At 40.4% G+C, this 20,424-nt stretch overlaps 1 protein-coding gene across 3 annotated transcripts in view; it reads right to left on the bottom strand.

Annotated features, from left to right (window-relative positions):
- Positions 1-13,527: 13,527 nt before the first annotated feature.
- LOC129827615 (mitogen-activated protein kinase kinase kinase kinase 4-like) overlaps positions 13,528-20,424 on the bottom strand; it is a 131,846-nt gene continuing 124,949 nt past the window's right edge. For 2 of the 3 annotated variants that reach the window (XM_055888609.1, XM_055888612.1), the window contains exon 33: positions 13,528-17,286. In XM_055888609.1, the coding sequence (XP_055744584.1) occupies positions 17,277-17,286 (10 nt within the window). In that variant the 3' untranslated portion in view covers positions 13,528-17,276. The remainder of the gene's footprint in view (positions 17,287-20,424) is intronic. The other variant, XM_055888610.1, reaches the window with a different exon arrangement.

Here is a 20,424-nt window from a genome sequence, read left to right as displayed (position 1 = left end):
TTGGTCTGTTTCCCACCGTGATCTACTGCTACTTACTCTTTCTGAGGATGTGGAAGTCAGCTGAGTCCACTATCTGCTCGTTCTCACGGTACCACAGAACCTGCAGTGGTGGCGTTCCACGAATACGGCACTCTAGAACCACCAGCTGACCCTTGACCGTGCTGATGTCATGGAGACGCTGGACACAGGAGAGAAGTGGATCAAAGCTAATGGCTGTTGACACACACATACTATCACCACCAAGCTCCTCCTATCTTAACCAGTCTCCTCACCTCAGCCCTAGGCTCATACAGTGGGTACCCAGCTGTTAGTCATTTAATAGACGCTCTTATCCAGACTTACAGTAGTGAGTGCATACATTTTCATACTTTTTCGTAGCTGTTTAGGGAACAATAGTTAACAAACTGACAAGAAGAATGCTTTTGACAATTCTTTTGACCTCTGACAGCAATTACAGTTTTTCTCAATTGCTAAAACACTAAAACCCATTGGCTGAACAAAGTTCTCAGTTGCCTGGACTCATTTAGCTAATTATGCAGTCTGTTGTCAATACCTTAAACCATTTCACATGGTAAAACACAATTTGCAGATCTCACTTAGACTTTTCAGCAAAACTCTAAACACATTCTCAAAACACATTCTGCACTCTAATGCACATGTCATCCATACTGGTAAACACATGTGGCAACAATCAAATACAAATAGAGAACACATGTCATTGATTGAACACAACCACTAAAAATCGATTTAACCTGTTTCAAATGATGCTACAACCAATATAAGCCAGTTCAGAGAGCCAACAGGTTGTTGAAGGTGGGAAGGAGAAAGTCTGAGAATGGATAGAAGAAACAATGTGAGAGGACGAGGACGAGTGCGTATGCGAGGTGGGCGACGAGGAGGAGGAGGAAGGCAAGAAAGAGGAAGAGGAGGAAGACAAAGAGTGGAAATATCTGATGAAATTCATGCAACAGTTATAGACCATGTTCTTGTCCATGGACTGACAATGAGGGAAGCAGGACTTAGAGTGCAACCCAATTTGAGCCGATTTTCTGTGTCCACCATAGTAAGGACATTCAGAGAAGAGAACAGGTACAGTATACTACTGTATTTTTGTAATTGCAAATTTACTGTACTACACTATATGCAGCTGTTTCAATAGACATTTGTAAAGTTAATCACTGTATGTATTGTACTGCATGAATATGTTTTGTAACTGCACAACTACTTTTTGTAGAATTGCAAGGCTGCCACATGCAGGTGGCAGGACAGCTATATTCACTCGGGAGCAAGAGGCCGTTATAGTTGGCATGGTCCTTCAAGATAATGCAATACGACTCAGAGAAATCCAGGAACGAGTGATACAAGACAACACACACTTCCAGGGAATCGACAGTGTGAGCATTTCCACAATTGACCGTGTCCTCCATCGTAACAGGATGCGAATGAAACAAGTATACAGAGTACCTTTTGAGCGCAGCTCACCAAGGGTGAAAGAACTGCGAGCTCAGTATGTGCAAGTAAGTGTACATTCAGAAACATTTACTGTAATCCAGATTGTCTACAGTACTAACACATACTATGTGAATGACATTACTCTTCAGTACATACAATGTATGTGAATCAGAAGCCTAATTGTACTCTACAGTATAGCACTGTCTCTGTACGACTTACAAAATCCTACATACAGTATATTGTATTTCTACACAGACAATATTTGACTTGGAATCCTTGGACAGACCCCATGAGTTCATCTTTGTCGATGAAGCAGGCTTCAATCTAACAAAGAGGAGAAGGAGAGGCCGAAACATGATTGGACAGCGGGCCATTGTTGAAGTCCCTGGTCAACGAGGTGGCAATGTCACAATCTGTGCTGCTATCAGCAACCATGGTGTTCTACATCACCATGTTACACTCGGGCCATATAACACCCAGCACCTTCTAAGATTTATTGCCAATCTAAGAGATATATTATTTGAGCAGCAGGTTCAAGAGCAGCAGGGTCAAGAGCTAAATGAGAATCCCATTCCCACCTATGTGATAGTGTGGGACAATGTCAGTTTCCACCGAGCTGCTCAGGTAAGGGAATGGTTTAACATCAATGGGCAGTTTATGAACTTGTACCTCCCTCCATACTCGCCTTTCCTGAATCCGATTGAGGAGTTTTTCTCCTCTTGGAGATGGAAAGTGTATGATAGGCAACCCTACACCAGAGTAAATCTGCTGCAAGCCATGGATTTAGCCTGTGGTGATATAGGTGAGGAATCATGTCAGGGCTGGATACGGCACACATGAGGCTTCTTCCCCCGTTGCCTCAGGAGGGACAATATTGCTTGTGATGTCGAGGAAGTGCTCTGGCCTGACCCAGCCCAAAGACAAGAAGAAGTGCTCTGGCCTGACCCAGCCCAAAGACAAGAAGAAGTGCTCTGGCCTGACCCAGCCCAAAGACAAGAAGAAGTGCTCTGGCCTGACCCAGCCCAAAGACAAGAAGAAGTGCTCTGGCCTGACCCAGCCCAAAGACAAGAAGACGCACATTGATCACATGTTTACTCCTTAGATTTTTGTCCCCTTTAGTATTGTATACTGTAGTACAGTGCATTGTAGGCTGTATACTGTAGTACAGTGCATTGTAGGCTGTATACTGTAGTACAGTGCATTGTAGGCTGTATACTGTAGTACAGTGCATTGTAGGCTGTATACTGTAGTACAGTGCATTGTAGGCTGTATACTGTAGTACAGTGCATTGTAGGCTGTATACTGTAGTACAGTGTATTGTAGGCTGTATACTGTAGTACAGTGCATTGTAGGCTGTATACTGTAGTACAGTGTATTGTAGGCTGTATACTGTAGTACAGTGCATTGTAGGCTGTATACTGTAGTACAGTGCATTGTAGGCTGTATACTGTAGTACAGTGTATTGTAGGCTGTATACTGTAGTACAGTGCATTGTAGGCTGTATACTGTAGTACAGTGTATTGTAGGCTGTATACTGTAGTGCAGTGCATTGTAGGCTGTATACTGTAGTACAGTGTATTGTAGGCTGTATACTGTAGTACAGTGCATTGTAGGCTGTATACTGTAGTACAGTGCATTGTAGGCTGTATACTGTAGTACAGTGCATTGTAGGCTGTATACTGTAGTACAGTGTATTGTAGGCTGTATACTGTAGTACAGTGCATTGTAGGCTGTATACTGTAGTACAGTGTATTGTAGGCTGTATACTGTAGTACAGTGTATTGTAGGCTGTATACTGTAGTACAGTGCATTGTAGGCTGTATACTGTAGTACAGTGCATTGTAGGCTGTATACTGTAGTACAGTGCATTGTAGGCTGTATACTGTAGTACAGTGTATTGTAGGCTGTATACTGTAGTACAGTGCATTGTAGGCTGTATACTGTAGTACAGTGTATTGTAGGCTGTATACTGTAGTACAGTGCATTGTAGGCTGTATACTGTAGTACAGTGCATTGTAGGCTGTATACTGTAGTACAGTGCATTGTAGGCTGTATACTGTAGTACAGTGCATTGTAGGCTGTATACTGTAGTACAGTGCATTGTAGGCTGTATACTGTAGTACAGTGCATTGTAGGCTGTATACTGTAGTACAGTGCATTGTAGGCTGTATACTGTAGTACAGTGCATTGTAGGCTGTATACTGTAGTACAGTGCATTGTAGGCTGTATACTGTAGTACAGTGCATTGTAGGCTGTATACTGTAGTACAGTGCATTGTAGGCTGTATACTGTAGTACAGTGCATTGTAGGCTGTATACTGTAGTACAGTGCATTGTAGGCTGTATAGTGTAGTACAGTGCATTGTAGGCTGTATACTGTAGTACAGTGCATTGTAGGCTGTATACTGTAGTACAGTGTATTGTAGGCTGTATACTGTAGTACAGTACATTGTAGGCTGTATACTGTACAATGGACAAATTGTATGGCCCTGAACATTGTGCTTTCCATTTAGTAACAGTACTGACTGCTCAATAGATTGACTGGTTGCAGGTTCATATCAACAAAGAACAAGAATTACCGTATCACAGAGACAAAGGACAAGTTTGTGAGATGCAGGGTACAGTACTGTAAAAATAGGGGTAGAAGGAGAAGGAAGAACAAAAAACAAAATTGCAAAGAGCAAAGCAGAGTAGTAATTTCTGATCAATTTTGAGCATGTTTTCGTTCATCAAAAGACAATGATGAAAAAATTTGAATATTTTTTTAGATTAAAAATGTACTTCTCGCTGAGAATTGTATGTTTTGAACAATGTGTTTTCTATTTTTCGGTGTGTTGTTTACTGACTGCTTGAGAGTGTATATCATTTTGATCACTTTGTTTATGATTTGAGAGCAATGTTTGATTTTGAACAGAGGTAAAACTGTTTTGAGGCGAATGTTTCATTTTGCGAGAGGAGTCAGAGGTTATGTAAATAGTGCTTGAAGATAAGGTTTTGTGTTTAATGTTTTCAGGAAATGGAGCAAGGTTTCAGAAATTGTGTTTTAGCAATTGAGAAAAACTGTAAGACAATGGTCTTTGTCATCTTTTGACTGAAAAGCTATGTCATATTCAGATAACTGCCTAGGACGTCATAAGGAACTAGAGTAGGTGTAAATCCATTTGAAACATCAAGGATCAGGCCACTGGACACACTGATATAAGGAGGAAGGATCCTTCATGAAATGTATATAGTGCCAACCCAACCTAAACCTTCAGTTCCATATTCAGTCACCAGATGGGGGTAAAGATGTATCCTGTATTTTTTTTACCTCGACAAAAGTTGGGGCGACGCCACCACCTCCTGAATACTGTCTGGGGTAGGATGGACTCTGTGTCTAGAAACAAGATGGAACAACAATCAGTAGATACCAAAATACAAAGTAGCACTGTCAATATGCTGTCTGTGGGTACATGACATCATCAATATTGATCAGGAGCAGTTAAAGCTGTTGAGTGTGTATATCGTGTGTGTTATAGAGGTGTGACGAGCTTGGTGAGTATGTGGAGTGTGTGTGTGTGTCAGGTACCCTCTGGGGGCTGATGCAGAGGGGCTGCACCAGGCTGGAGTGTCTCTGCTGCTGGATCACAGTGGAGGAAGAGGATGAGGAGATTGCTTTGGAGGAGCTGGAGATGGTCAGGGACATGGTGCTGGTCTTCTTCTGGATGCTGCACAGACACAGACACACACACACACAGACCCCAAGACGGTGTGCATTCACACAGTTGTCCCCATGTCATTCCAATGTCTCAATATCTTACGGAAAATGATGTACTGGTTTTCATTGAAAATGTTTAATTCTAGTCATTCATGTCCTTTCAACCTACTGTGCCATGTTTCAGGCCTTTCCAGGGGGAGTGTCACTGTGTCCAATAGCTGCTGATTTCTATACAGAGGGAAGGGAGAATGAGCATGAGCTGCAGATGCTCATACCTGTTATACACCCATATCATTATTTCATTGTATACACCATAGGTCTTAAAGCTAATACCATTCAATCTTTCGCCAGACCAACTAAAGATGTACACTTCTCTACACTATGTGTGTGGTAAGTAGCCTAGTGGCTAGGAGTGTTGGGCCAGTAACCAAAAAGGCTGCTGGTTTGAATCCCTGAGTTGACTAGATTTAAAAAATCTGTCGATTTGCCCTTGAGTAAGGCACTTAACCCCAATTGCCCCAGGGTCGCTCTCAATAATGGCTAATCCCATGCCGTGACCCCACTCTCTGAGGGTTTCTCAGGAGGAGCTGTGCAAAAAAGCCATTGCCATTACACACAAAAACATAAATGCAACATGTAAAGTGCTGGTTTCATGAACTGAAATAAAAGATCTCTGAAATGTTCCCTGCTGACTGCAGGAATGTCTACCAGAGCTGTTCCCAAAGAATTGACATAAGTTGTTTTAGAGAATTTGGCAGTACCAGCCTCACAACCACAGAACACACCAGCCCAGGACCTCCACATCCAGCTTCTTCACCTGCGGGATCTTCAGATGGCGAGAGGGGGGGTACTTCTGTTTCTAATAAAACCCTTTTGTGGGGATAGACTCATTTTGATTGGCTGGGCCTGGCTCCCAAATGGGTGGACTTATGCCCTCTCTGGCCAACCCATGGCTGCGTCCCTACCCAGTAATGTGAAATACATAGATTAGGGCCTAATGAATGTATTTCAATTGACTGATTTCCTTATATGAACTGTAACTCAGTAAAATCTTTGAAATTGTTGCATGTTGCATTTATATTTTTGTTCAGTATAAAAACACCCCCTATGTGACCTTACAAATGAAACATCCAAGGACACTGCACCTTGAGGTCCTGTCTTAATGTGACACCAAGTTTAACTGCCTGTGTGTGTGTTGTGTCAAAAGCCAACGACTGAGTGATCATCATGGTGTGTAAATGTTACATAATAATCTATCCATCTGAAGGATCATGTTGTTTGACTCAGAAAGGCACTGTTCATCTCCTTTAATCTCCCACAATCACCGTGCTGATGGATACTGGCATGAGCCTCTGTCTATTTATACAGAAAGGGGATCCCATTGGCCCACAGAGGGAGCTCAGCTTGGGGCCAAGACTCTACAACAATGTAAATCATGTGCTGTTGACTGAACCAACTCAGAAATATGGTACTGTAGGTTATTCCTGTGGAATACAGACACAATCCATGCAATAGTTTATTCTGGTCTTCATCAGAATAAGTTCCAAAGACAGAAAACCATTCTATTTGATGGGATTTCATATAACTGTATCTATCTGGAGATGCATCAGTGTTTGCCAGGAGATGCGTCAGTGTCTGCCAGGAGATGCATCAGTGTCTGCCAGGAGATGCGTCAGTGTTGGCCAGCATCTCAAACTCCCCTGCCCACACAACACAACAGCATTAGGGGAAGGTTCAACACTCCATCAGAGTAGCAACATGACACTCCTAAATGCTTCACAGGAATACAACAACACATCACACTGCTAAGAGGAGGACAGGATCACACAAAAAACACTAAACACACTTCTTCTTCTTCCTGGCCAAGCACTGAGACATTTACTGATTGTACGAGATCAAATTTGACCAGGGCAAGCAGATAGGCTAACAAGAAAAGCATCCACCATGTCACAGAGTTGGGAGGAAAATGGACATGTGTATGAGGTAACCCCAACACTCCAGAGAGATGGGGTTGTTAGTGTGAGTGGCACATGACCCTTAAAGCAGAGGCTCCATTTAACGACAGACAGACTGGATCTCATGATAGGATTGTCTTCAGGAGGGAAACCCGTCCGGTCGTCAGGGAGATACCTTCTTCTGAACACCCAGTCAGGTGATCTGATGATTCATCTCTTCAACATATTAGATATGTGACATCTAACAAGTGGGCTTGTTTCAGACATGTAAACCTTTCCATATGACACTGCTTTCACCCAGACCAGCATGGTATTCACAGTGTGCCCTGCATGAGATCCGGTGACTGGGCCTCCACCACCTATCAATGCCCTGGACCTGGAGGACTGGAAGACTGGAGGGATTTAGCTACTAGCTAGAAAGGAGCATCAGGACGAGAGGAAACCTGAGCTAAGTCACAGTCTAAATTTGTTTAGCCTTCTGTGAGTTGGATTTAGAAACACATGGAGTAAGATAAATCTTCCCTCCTCCTGGTCTGGAATGTCCACTGGAGACAAAGTGCTGTCCCAAATCCATAGTGGGCTTAATTCGCATATTCACACTAGTCGTCCCTTCGCTTGCTCCCCTCGCCTTGTCCTCTTATTAAACAAAGGATCTAAAGACATTCCATCTCCTCTGTCCGGCAGTCGTCGTCATAAGAAACAACAATGCCATATTTTTGAGAGGCAAAGGTAAAGGAGGGAACATGAATGTAGAGGCCTTTTCCTCTACACATTACCAGGAGAGGCAGGGCATTGGACAGCTTTGGAGTGTTTAGAGGCATCACGTAAACAAGTACTGTCTCAATAGACATGCATGCCCTCTGAAACTACAGGTACATGAAATGGCCTTCTCTTTGCTAAGGTCTTATTTAAGCTTTATACAGTACCATTAACATTCAGCCACTTTCTCATCACATATAGAACATTGTGAAGGTCTAGCACAGCATGTTCCTTGAATGTAGCATTCCTTTAGTTTGCTTTATCTGTCTTCAACAGTCGTCTGCCTCCTCTAGGAGCTTTCTGATTGTACTGCAGCTGGATCTTTAATACAGACTCATATCAATGTCCAGTCCTGGAGTACATTCCATCCCAACCATCACAACACAACTCAGTAATGATACCACAGGCAGCTACTGTCCAGCAGGAGCTCATGTACCAGGAAGGATCCTGTTCCGGTAGTTATTTAGAGGAATTTCCTGACAAAATGTCAAAAACATAAAACAATTAGAGAGTGTCATTTCCCCAAATTTGAAACCCTTATTCAAGGTTTTCAAAGACCTCTCTGATGAGAATAGGCTACCCGCCCTGTTGGGGGAGGACGCAGAGAGCTGTGGGTTGGCAGCGCACTACATTGCTGACTGCCAAAAGATGAGGGACAGTGTCTGACAGACCAACCAACCTGCACAATGTTGTTATATGTATATAAATTATTGTTATATGTATATATATATTATTGTTATATGTATGGTTATTTTGACCTTTGATTATTGTTGTTAATGTTGTCCCGTTGACCAACTGCTATAGCTGATATTGTCCTTTGTGCCTCACTTGGTAGAGCATGGCACTTGCAATGCCAGGGTTGTGGGTTAGATTCCCATGGAGGACAAGTATGAAAATATATGCACTCACGACTTAAGTTGCTCTGGATATGAGTGTCTGCTAAACAATTGTGGAATATAATTGAATATTTGTTGACTGTGTTCTAATCATCAAGCCATTACACAAGTCAATAGGTCTTGGAATTGTCTACACAGGGACTGATTTAGAGTGAGAACCACAGGATCCCTGGGGAACAATCAGAGCTTTCAGTTTGCAAAGTGCATTGCTGAAGCATGTTTGGCCTGGCCAAATGTCCCTTCCATCACCCACACCACCACCCTGGAATGCCAACCCACTGGGCACAAACTGGTTTTGTCAATGTATTGTGATGTGGAAAATACATTGGATTTGAAGAAAGTCACTGTTGTTTTCAGGGTGAAATGTCAATGTCATCAGGGTAACCACATTTCTAACCTTGTATAAAATACTTTGAATTTGTACCTTGAAAGCAATGTCAGATCTTCAACATAATTTCCACTATCAGAAAAAAAATGTCTGGGCAACACCTCCTACTGGAGAATTGGTCTATCTACAGTATACCTTTGGTTTCCCATCCAGGCTTGTAACCAAGCCCAGCCCTGCTTAGCTATAATAGTTGTTACTGACTATTATTAATTGTTAGAATTTTTGCAGAGAAATCTCAACTAAATCACTGCTGCTATCAAAGTCATTAGAAATGGAAGGTTTAACAGTGCAAATGAAATGGAACCAAACTTTAACAGTCAAATATCATCAATGAGGCTATTTAGGACTATATAGCATTTGTAAAGTCATCAACAGCTATTGTTTCAATTCACCCCAGGATTCAACTAAAAATAGACAACATTTGTGGACTCTAATAAAGGCCCAGGGGTTCAAGCTCTGGTTGATTTCAAATTGAATGATATTTAGTGATATGGAATTGTGTTTGGTTGTCAACACAAGCAAATATCAACATTTGAAGATGTATCTTCTGCTTGGATAGTTCCATCTGTGCCACTGACATAGTCTGGCTTTAATTCCAGTTTGTCTCTGGCTGGGCAACTCAATGACATTCAGAGACTGTTGTCTTGGCTGTGTACTTAGGGTCGCTGTCCTGTTGGAAGGTGAACCTTTGGCCCAGTCTGAGGTCTTGAGCACTCTGGATCAGGTTTTCATCAAGGATCTCTCTGTACTTTCCTCCGTTCATCTTTTGCTCAATCCTGACTAGTCGACCCAGTCCCTGCTGCTGAAAAACATCCCCACAGCACCATCACCATGCTTTACAGTAGGAATGGTGGCAGGTTTCCTCCAGACATGACACTTGGCATTCAGGCCAAAGAGATCCATCTTGGTTTCATCAGACCAGAGAATCTTGTTTCTCATGGTCTGAGAGTCCTTTAGGTGCCTTTTAGCAAACTCTAAGCAGGCTGTCATGTGCCTTTTACTGAGGAGTGGCTTCCGTCTGGCCACTCTACCATAAAGGCATACTTTTTGGAGTGCTGCAGCGATGTTTGTCCTTCTGGAAGTTTCTCCCATCTCCACAGAGGAACTCTAGAGCTCTGTCAGAGTGACCATCAGGTTCTTGATTACCTCCCTGACCAAGGCCCTTCTCCCCTGATTGCTCAGTTTGACCGGGCGGCCAGCTCTAGGAAGAGTCTTCGTGGTTCCAAACTTCTTCCATTTAAGAGTGATGGAGGCTTAACTGCAGACAATTTTTGGTGCCCTTACCCAGATCTGTGCCTCGACACAATCCTGTCTTGGAGCTCTACGGACAATTCCTTCGACCTCATAGATTGGTTTTTGCTCTGACATGCACTGTCAACTGTGGGACCTTATATAGACAGGTGTGTGTCTTTCCAAATCATGTCCAATTAATTGAATTTACCACAGGTGGACTCCAATCAAGTTGTAGAAACATCTCAAGGATGATTCATGGAAACAGGATGCACCTGAGCTAAACTTCGAGCCTCATAACAAAGGGTCTGAATACTTATGCAAATAAGTAATTTCTCTCTTTTTTTTTTTTAAATGTGCAAAATGTCAATAAACCTGTTTTTTTTGCTTTTTCATTATGGGGTATTGTGTGTTGATTGATGAGGATTGAATTTTTTTAATCAATTGTAGAATAAAGCTGTAACTTAACAATACCTTCCAAATGCACTGTAGATCATGTGTCATTGTCATTGAAAGCAAGTCTAAGAAGCAGTAGATCTGTTCTATGTGACCTATTTCTATGCCTCCCATTCTTAAGGTTTGTTTTTTGGATCTTCTACTTTTGGTTTTGTTATGGAAAATATATTTCACAGCGGTTTAGATGGTACAATGATTCTCTACACTATACTAGCTTATTTTGTCACATAAACGGAAATTGGGCAAACTATTAGAATGGTAGCAAACAGGAAATGGTAGTGATTTCTGTATAGTGCAACTTCAACTTAGATTTGTCGTTAAGATCGAGACGTGAATCCAACATATCAATTACTAATTTGTAGACAAACTGGAATTAAAGCCAGACTAAGGCCTAGATTTAATCAGATCAAGCAGATGTTTTGGTGGAGTCGGCGGTGGAACTGTGTTGGAGCCATCAAATCGGTGAGCAGCTGCTCTTGCAATCATTGTCATGAAGCCAGACCCGCCCCGTTCAGAGTGGGAAAATGTCGGCTATATTAAAAAAAATATATATATAATAATAATTATGCTCAAATTGAAAAATCCTTAAACTAAATAATGATAATTTCTATCAGTTTAATTGAGGTGTAGATTACATCTCACATTCTAGTGTTAAACTTCTGTTAAACTTCTGATTTCTGTGACTCTCTGCAGCCAATGTCTGATTTAGGTATAATGCCAACACTCACTTTTGGATTTGACAGCTCTAACGCAGTTTCACCCCTGACTCTGCCAAAACAACAGCTTTGTGGATGTTGGCTAAAGTGGATCTGATTTAATAGAGCCCTAAATCAGTGGTACAGATGGAACTATCCAAGCAGAAGATAAATGTCCTTCAAATGTTGATATTCGTTGACTACCAAACACAATTCAAAATCACTTTTGAAACACAATAAAAAACCTAATGACTTGTCGACAAGTTAATAAATCATATGTCGGATTCGCATCTCCAACTCAACCAAAAATAAAAGTTAAAGAAGAGGATTAAGTCAGTGGCTCAGATGGAACTATCCAAGCAGTAGATCTCCTTTAAATGTTGATATTTGGTTGCAATGTCAACCAAACACAATATATTAATTTTGTAGCAGCCTACAGTAAATAGCCTAAAGTTAAGGCTAACATTCAACTTTAAAATGAGTAACACATCCATGGCCACATTTTGAGGTTACTTTAACTATAAATATCTTCTTACTGTATGTAATCATAGAAAGCGTGCTTATTCAAGACAGCATGCAAAGGTCACAGGTCTGTGGAGATCGTCAAAATTGCTGTAATAATCTGTGCAGAATCTCTAAGGGCATTGATCACTTGCACCATGTACTTTTAATGTAATCTCAACTGCAGTCCAGGTAATTTGGTTCTGCTATTAGATGAAGTACAGTGATAACGAAATCTGTTGTATAAATAAACAAAATATCTGACATTGCATTCCCATTTGAATTGTGCTTTTAATTGGTTGAAAGCGCAGTGATAGACATTTTGGTGACAACTAAACCAAAAATCTGACATTGTTTTTCCATTGGAATTTGGTTGTGCGTTTCGATGTTTGAAAGCATAGATTACACAATGGAAATTCAACACATTTTTGGCTGCCTTTTTGAGTTACAAAATATAGATTGTATTCTCCTTGATCAACATCTCAACCAAATATTACCCAATTATCCATGTTGAAATGACGTGATGCGCCCAGTGGGAAGCTGCCTCACCCGCTGCACACTATATAATTGACACACGTTTCCAGTTCCACAGTTAAATCCCAGTGAACGCAACAGATTTTTCACGACACAACTTTGTGATTTGCTGTCATGTTGTACTGTTTGATCACTAAGACAAGCTGTCAAGTCATTCAAAGTTGACATGACTACTAGGTTAAGATTTCCATTTGATGTTGGTTAGAGACAGATAGCTTCACAGCTTTATGTATAGTCAACAGGTGAACACAAACCAGAGCATATTTTGAGTAAAGATCCCGTGACACAAGCTGTACTAACATCTGACCCCTTGACCACACAACTAATGGTTCCTCTGGGGGAAATAAAAAGTCCCACACCATGCAGAGAGACCTTACCAGTGAACCACTTTGTAGCTACTAGTCCAATGGGTGATGACTGTACCGTGTGAGACAGGCAGAAACAGACAGACGGACGGACCACGCTCTCTGCTCCTCCCCCTTACACTCTCTTTTCCCTTCTCTAGGGTCCTTCTCTGAGCACTACTCAACTGTCATCGACAAATGGGTTTGGCTCCAGGAGGGAGGGGGGTGGTTTGTGGGGGTTTTGGGGGTGTCAGAGGGACTGTTAGGTGTGGGGAGGTGGCCATGGCAGTGGCTGGGACTGAGAGCCACCGGCTCCACCGTAGCAGCGTCTGACTGAGCCTGAGGAGGGAATAAGTTGAGGAAGTGAGCTAGGTCTCGTCTCAGGTTACCTCCCTTCCATCTGACATGGCTGACTCCACAGTTTACCAGCGAACTAAACTCTAACCTGCAAATACAGACCAGCCACTAGCCAGAGAGCTGCCCAAACCATGGATATAGAACACTGCTTTATTTCTATGGCCCAAACACTGTGACTGCTCCAGATATGGAATACTGTTAGCATGTGGAAATCAAATGTTGATATTACTTAGATGTTATTGAAATAACCACTGAACTACACAGTAATTGTATACTACAAATTTTATTGTTCAACAGTATTTTTACATAATAACACCTCAATTAGTGTTACTAATTCATTTCACCGGTTGGGTATACAGTACATGCTGTACAAATGATACGAAAGTTCCAGTGCAAAAATAAAGCAAAACTAAGACAAAACAAAGGACAAAATAAAATAAACATCATTTTTCAATACAATTTCAAAAACAAAATGGGAAAAGAACAGGTAACGAAACAATATATGTTGTGGATATTTATCAATATAATTTGGTCAACCTTATCATTACGTTTTTGACACTAAAATAGATATATTTTGTTGGGGAAAACCTCAAAATCGAAATCCTTTCAGAATTATTTTGTCGTCTAACTCAAATTCCCCAAGAACAAAAACTAAATTTGCTCTGCATCATATAAAGCAGAGAGGACTCTTCACAGCTACACGATGCACACCTGACACAAACCAGCACCAACTTCCTCAGTCCCTACTACAGTACTCATCAACATCCTCAGTCCTTCCTACAGTACTCATCAACATCCTCAGTCCTTCCTACAGTACAAAGCTCTCAAGAGAACAATGATCTCACACAAGAGCACAAGATGAGGTTTGGGAGTAGATAGGGGGGGAAATGACAGAGAGTGCTATGACTCACAATCCTCAACTGCAGTACAAATGTCTGTTGGTAAAGTATTATCTAACTCAGTAACATGTCAGACATTACACATTCTGCTTAAAATCCCCCTTTTTTATAGAAATAATCACCAACTTTTTACAAATGGAGATGGTAATCATATTGACTCACTGTTACAAGTTCTACTTGGGCATAAAAAAAAAGTTAAAGTTAATTACAAAAATGTGTTTAACTCGACCCATTGAATCCCTTATTCAAAATCTGACAAATTATAAAATTTGCATCATACATGTCAAATGAATGAGATATCAACTGAGTGCTCTTACTATTTTCTAAAATACTTAAAGCCAATCTACTACAAACATTTAGCCAAAACTCAATTTGATTGATTTCTTACCACTTTGCCTTGTCTACAAATCTCAGCCAGGATGTAAATTAAGATTATTCTACGAATTAGACCAATGACAGTGAGAGCATTAGTTCTTGGAAACCTAATCATTATAGGGTAAATATACTTGAAAATGTGAAACTGATTACCTTATTGGCTATTCCCTTCTAACCTAAATATCTTGTCAGTTGAATACACTTCAAGAGTGAATTCTCACAGAAAAATGCGTGATGCTTTTTAGTAACAACACAATAACAACATCATATCAAATTGTGTCTTGAAAAAGTTCATTTTCAGTTGACAATATGCTCACAGAACCAGCTGCAGTATTTCTATCATAAACATAAAATAACTGTCCAAACTAGATCTCTAGTCAAAATGGTGGCAAAACATTTAGCATATTGGGGGAAGAAAAAGCAAATAACAACTGGATTCAAATGCAATTGATTTGAGTTAACATTTCACAATTGTGGCACATTTCAATGTTCATAACCAAACATTTTCTACAAAAGAGTTTATGTGACCCATTTCAGGAAGCTAGGTGTATGTTGCACGTCACTACTTCACAGGAGAGGCATTTTAATAAAAAAAAAGTTTAATCAAAATGCTTTTTTTTTTAACATAAATGCCTTCTGGAACATGTAAACTTTCATGTGCCTGAACAACAAACTGGTATTCCATCTGTAAATACGAATAAAATGGTTAAATTACGAGCCTAGTTGGTTTAGCCATGGAAAAAGACAGGAACATTCCTGCTAGCCATGATTTGCTGAGATTGTGGATGGGCTGGAGATGCCGGGAGATGAGTTTGGATTGGTCTGCCTGTAGGATGCTTCTGTCTATAACGTGAGCTGCTCAGTATGTGTTGATAATCCTTTCTACTGCATATTTTTTGAAAGATATAACATTAGCCATCGAGAACTACAAAAGTTTTGCTACTTTTCTCAACAAAATTTATGCCCTGAATTTAACAGGCGCTATGGACCGATCAGTTGGAAAAAGTTATGATGGGCTATTTTCTGCACACGCCACGGTCAGTGTGAACCGGAGTGACTTTACAAAGTGCTGGCCAAACAAGATGTACTGTAGCTACAAAACTAAGTTAAATGGTTCCAGTCGGCAGTGATGCGTTCATCCATGTATACGGGTAAGAGTCTAGCTACATTTTCAGATATTATACGTTTCTAATTTTGTCAGAAAGTTGTTTTTATTGCAAGTTAAAGCGTACTATTAGCTAGCTAGCGAACATTGAACCTATCTGTGTAGTAATATTTTTCAAATCAGAAAGCCATTTGCGTTGATAGTTATAGCCCAATGTTAGCTAGCTAGCTAACATTGAACATAGTTGGTTAGCTTTAGCTACCTGCATATTCATACTACAGCTATAACAATCAGTTTGTATTGGTAGTAGTATGAGTTTAGATTAATCCGGTTCATTGTTTAGCTAGCTAGCCTAGATGTCTAAACAAAAGACTCCACTTTGCCAGATGATTACAAGACCCATCAAGTTAGCCAGGTGTATGGGGGTGATTATGGCCATCTTTTGTATTTCATGAACATGTGTACATGTCTAGACAATAGTGACCCAACCACTTATCTATATGTGGCTGGGGGGTGGTTAAAGCATTTCTTTCACATGACCCATCAATTTAAACAAGTGTGTCTAGGTAAGCATCATCTAACAATTATCTGGACAAATTGTTTTTGATATTGCTACTGTGCAAATATGCAAATAACCATTTCACTGTGCTGTTTACACCTTCTGTATCCTGTGCATGTGACAAACAAACTGAGATTTTATTAAATATAATGTGTGTTTACCAGAGACAGTAATGTGAAGAAGAACATGACCTGCACCAAAGTCAGATTATGATATAGGCCAAAGACTTGATAAAGTGTATTTTTACCTGGAGTTTTTCGTTATTGTAGGCTACTACTTTTACCACTTTTAGTCTTGAAATCTTTGGTTGTTTACTACACTACACACTCTGCTGAGCACATGGACTCTCATGTGAATCCTTAAAGAAAGGGGTGGGGCTAAGGCTTAACAGGGTGTGAACGATGCTGAATGGTTCTAGACAAAGAAGAGCTCTCCAGTAGATACACCAAAAATATCAAGGGCCATTTTCTCAAAAGTGGGGTTACAATTCAAAGCAAAATGACTTTCCCATTGTTCCTCAACTGCAGTGTATGATATAACATTTTATAGCTCTGAGTCTCTACTTTTATCCAATGTAAAAAACAATTTCAAATTTGGCTACATAGGACCGAGTCCATGTGGTGGGTCACATATGTTTGACAATCTTAAGAGTTGAAAGCCTATCGCTGTTTTCACATCATTTTTAGATCATGGCATATCAAATAGACGATTTAGCTTTATCTAAATCAAATGCAATCTCTGTTTAATGTTGAAAATAAAGGACTTCAAATGTATTACACTGTGACAAGAAAGCATTGTACATCGAACATTTACCATTTAATGTTGAAAATAAATGACTTCAAATGTATAAGACTGTGACAATAAAGCATTGTAGAGTGAACATTTACCAAAGTGGTCATAGTGCAAAGGGCTAGATAAATTGAAACCCCATTAAACTGTAGAGATGACCAGTGGATATAAAATCTATAAAACAGTGCAAATAATATGTACAGCCACTTACGTCCAAATAGACTACATAGCACAAGGTCAACATAATGATCCTTTTCTTCTTCCTTTGTTTTCTTCTTCCTTCTTCCTAAAAACTACTTAATGTAAAACATGATCAGTTTTAGATCAAGAGATGCGACAGGGTATATAATGCCTATTTGGTTATCTGAATTACGACTAGAAAGTGGAGATCAGATCATAAACTCAGCATCCACCATTTGAATTGTTGGGGCCATAAAACGACTTCATTTAAAACTAAGTGGGACAGATAAGGACAAGCAATGTGCAGTATCGGTGTCTACTATTAAAGACGATTGCTAGCCCACTAATCTCTGTAGTATTTCTAATGCTCTCTTCAGTAAGGGAATCTCCTTGGAGTAGGAAAAATAGATGTACATTTCCTGACCTGAGGTATCTACAACTGTGCATCCTTAAAAGCACATAATACTGAATGGTAAATATCTCAGGATTTAACACGAACAATGGCACTTGCTAATAATAAAATGATGAATACGCCGAGACCCAATTAACAAAAATTGATTTGATGCATTTAGGATGTAAAAAATAAGCAATTGTGCTTTTTTTAGTCCATGTGATATTAAGATCAATATGCAATCAAATGTAGGTTGCCGGTGTATTTCTAGATATAAACAAGAATCCCTGTGCAGCGACACATACCGGCTGTATTTTTGAAATGACGAATAGCTCAGAAACACATGAAAACATAAAATGTTTTGAACATCGCTCAGAGATGCACAAATATGATAACATATTTAAAATGGGTGAATTTTCTTTAAGGCACAAGACTCACTTCTTAAAGTGGAACTGACAGTATTATAAGTTCTTTGCAGATATGAAACAAACAGACAATCATATCAGTCCAAAATATCAAATTCCCAGTTTATTCTACAAAACCAACTTTATAAGAGGTTTTAAAAATAGGCTCTATTTGACTCAATATTTCTTGACGTTTCAATTACTTCTTCAATGTTTCAATTACTAAATATTTTGGACAAAAACGGACGAATGTAACTAAGGCTGGGAATGTCTGTCACGTTCCTGACCTTATTTTCCTTTGTTTAACTTTGTTTAGTTGGTCAGGACGTGAGCTGGGTGGGTAGTATATGTTATGTGTTTCTATGTTGGGTTCAATGTGTTGCCTGATATGGTTCTCAATTAGGGGCAGGTGTTTGACATTTCCTCTGATTGAGAACCATATTAAGGTAGGTTGTTCACACTGTTTGTTTGTGGGTGATTGTTGCTGTGTCTGTGTTTGTTACACCACACGGTACTGTCTCGTTTGTTCGTTCGTTCTTTCTTGTTTGTGCGTTCATTGTTTTTTTATGTCCACAAGTTCAGGTCTGTTTAACGCCGTTTGTTGTTTTGTAGTTTATTCAAGTGTTCTTCGTGTTTCGTCTTCATTTAATAAATCATTATGTCTACATACCTCGCTGCGTGTTGGTTCGATCCATGCTCCTCCTCGTCTGAGGAGGAGAACGAATATGACAGCCGTTACAATGTCTATACAATCAAACTAGCAAGGGCAGTGATCACAAGTCAGTCATATCATGGCTAATAGGCTAGCAAATCTATTTATGTAGCAAGCTAAAAACAGAACCTAACGCTAGCTAGATAGCTAGCTGCTAGGAGGATGACATGTAACGTAATTGGAGGAGTGGGTGAGTGAATTACTTTCCCCCCTCATATCGGTTTATGGTGGCTATACATAGCTAGAGATGCAGGTGTCATTTGGTTAGCTAGCAAGAACCTGAACGACTGTTATCCAGTTAGCACATCTCTTGTGTTCGTAAACAGCCTAACCCGTTCTGCTAGGGCGAGTAAAATGGTCAGAGTGAGGTTCTCTCATTTATGTCTGGAAGTAGCTAGCTAGCAAGCTGGCCAACTTGAACCAGTTAGCTTGGGTGCTTGGTTAGGACAATAATGAATTGCATTGGCAAGACAATAATGAATTGCATTGGCAGACAAGCTGTACAATTCCCCATAATGTATCAGTGCAATTCTGACGAGTAATTAGCTGAAAAATGTTGAGAGGGTTTATCTAACGTTGCTTCGTTAAATTTTAGCTCATCTTGCTCTGGCTAGCACAGTGGTTCTTAACCTTGTTGGAGGTACTGAACCCCACCAGTTTCATATGCGCATTCACCGAACCCTTCTTAATTGGAAAAATAAAATATGATTTTTTCAAATTCAAAACAGGTATATATTTTACTGGTGCACAAAATGAACTGTGCATCAACATCAACACCGTGTGTTCAAAGAATAAAATCATCAAAACATGATTTTCACACAAAAACAAAATAATTAATATTTACTGCAAATCAGTGTGACTTCTGCTGTTGCCTTTCAGAGACCATTTCAGAAATGCGCGGCTTCACCTTGGCAAGTGCCACTCTCATGTCATTTTCGCAACAAAGTCTGTTCCTTTTCTTCATTTTTATGTCCAGCATCCTCGAAAAGGATTGCTCGCAAAGATATGTTGTAACAAACGGTATGAAAATCTCCAGAGCTTTCTTAGCAATAACAGGGTACGTTACCATTTGTTGACACCAAAACGTTGAAAGCATTGTTGTTCTGAAGAGTTGCTGTTGAACATGGCTCTGCTGAATTTCAATGATTTCATCGAGGTATTCATCATTGACATCTGTTGTCTCAACACTAAACGTAAACCGTTGTCTCACCCATGCTGGATATGACTCTCTTGTAGGGAAGTATCCGTCGAGAGACTTTGCAAGCTCGTCTAAGTGCGTGGCAATTGCTTGCTTCAGTTCCGCAGGTACAGAAATGTCTCCGATTCCAGATACATCTTCGATCTTACTTACACAGTCATCCAGCAGGGGAAAGTTTGCGAAGTTATCGTTCTCTGTTCGTTGTTTCCATAACGGTAGCTTTTTTTGAAAAGCCTTCAGGTTTTCCTCCGCTTCGATGATGTTTACTCCACCGCCCTGCATCTTTTGATTGAGATGATTCCCGGGTGGCGCAGTGGTTTAGGGCTGCGCCACCAGAGTCTCTGGGTTCACGCCCAGGCTCTGTCGCAGCCGGCCGCAACCGGGAGGTCAGTGGGGCGACGGACAATTGGCATAGCGTCGTCCGGGTTAGGGAGGGTTTGGCCGGTAGGGATATCCTTGTCTCAGTATGTAAATGTAATAAAATGTATGCACTCTACTGTAAGGTGTGCAGCTGTGGTTGGGAGAGAGTAACATCGGCAAGGGGGTTAA

The sequence above is a fragment of the Salvelinus fontinalis genome, chromosome 29 (assembly GCF_029448725.1).
Source record: "Salvelinus fontinalis isolate EN_2023a chromosome 29, ASM2944872v1, whole genome shotgun sequence".
Lineage (NCBI taxonomy): Eukaryota > Metazoa > Chordata > Actinopteri > Salmoniformes > Salmonidae > Salvelinus > Salvelinus fontinalis.
The sequence above is the reverse complement of the archived record's forward strand: the minus strand, read 5'-3'. Positions and strand labels throughout refer to the sequence as shown.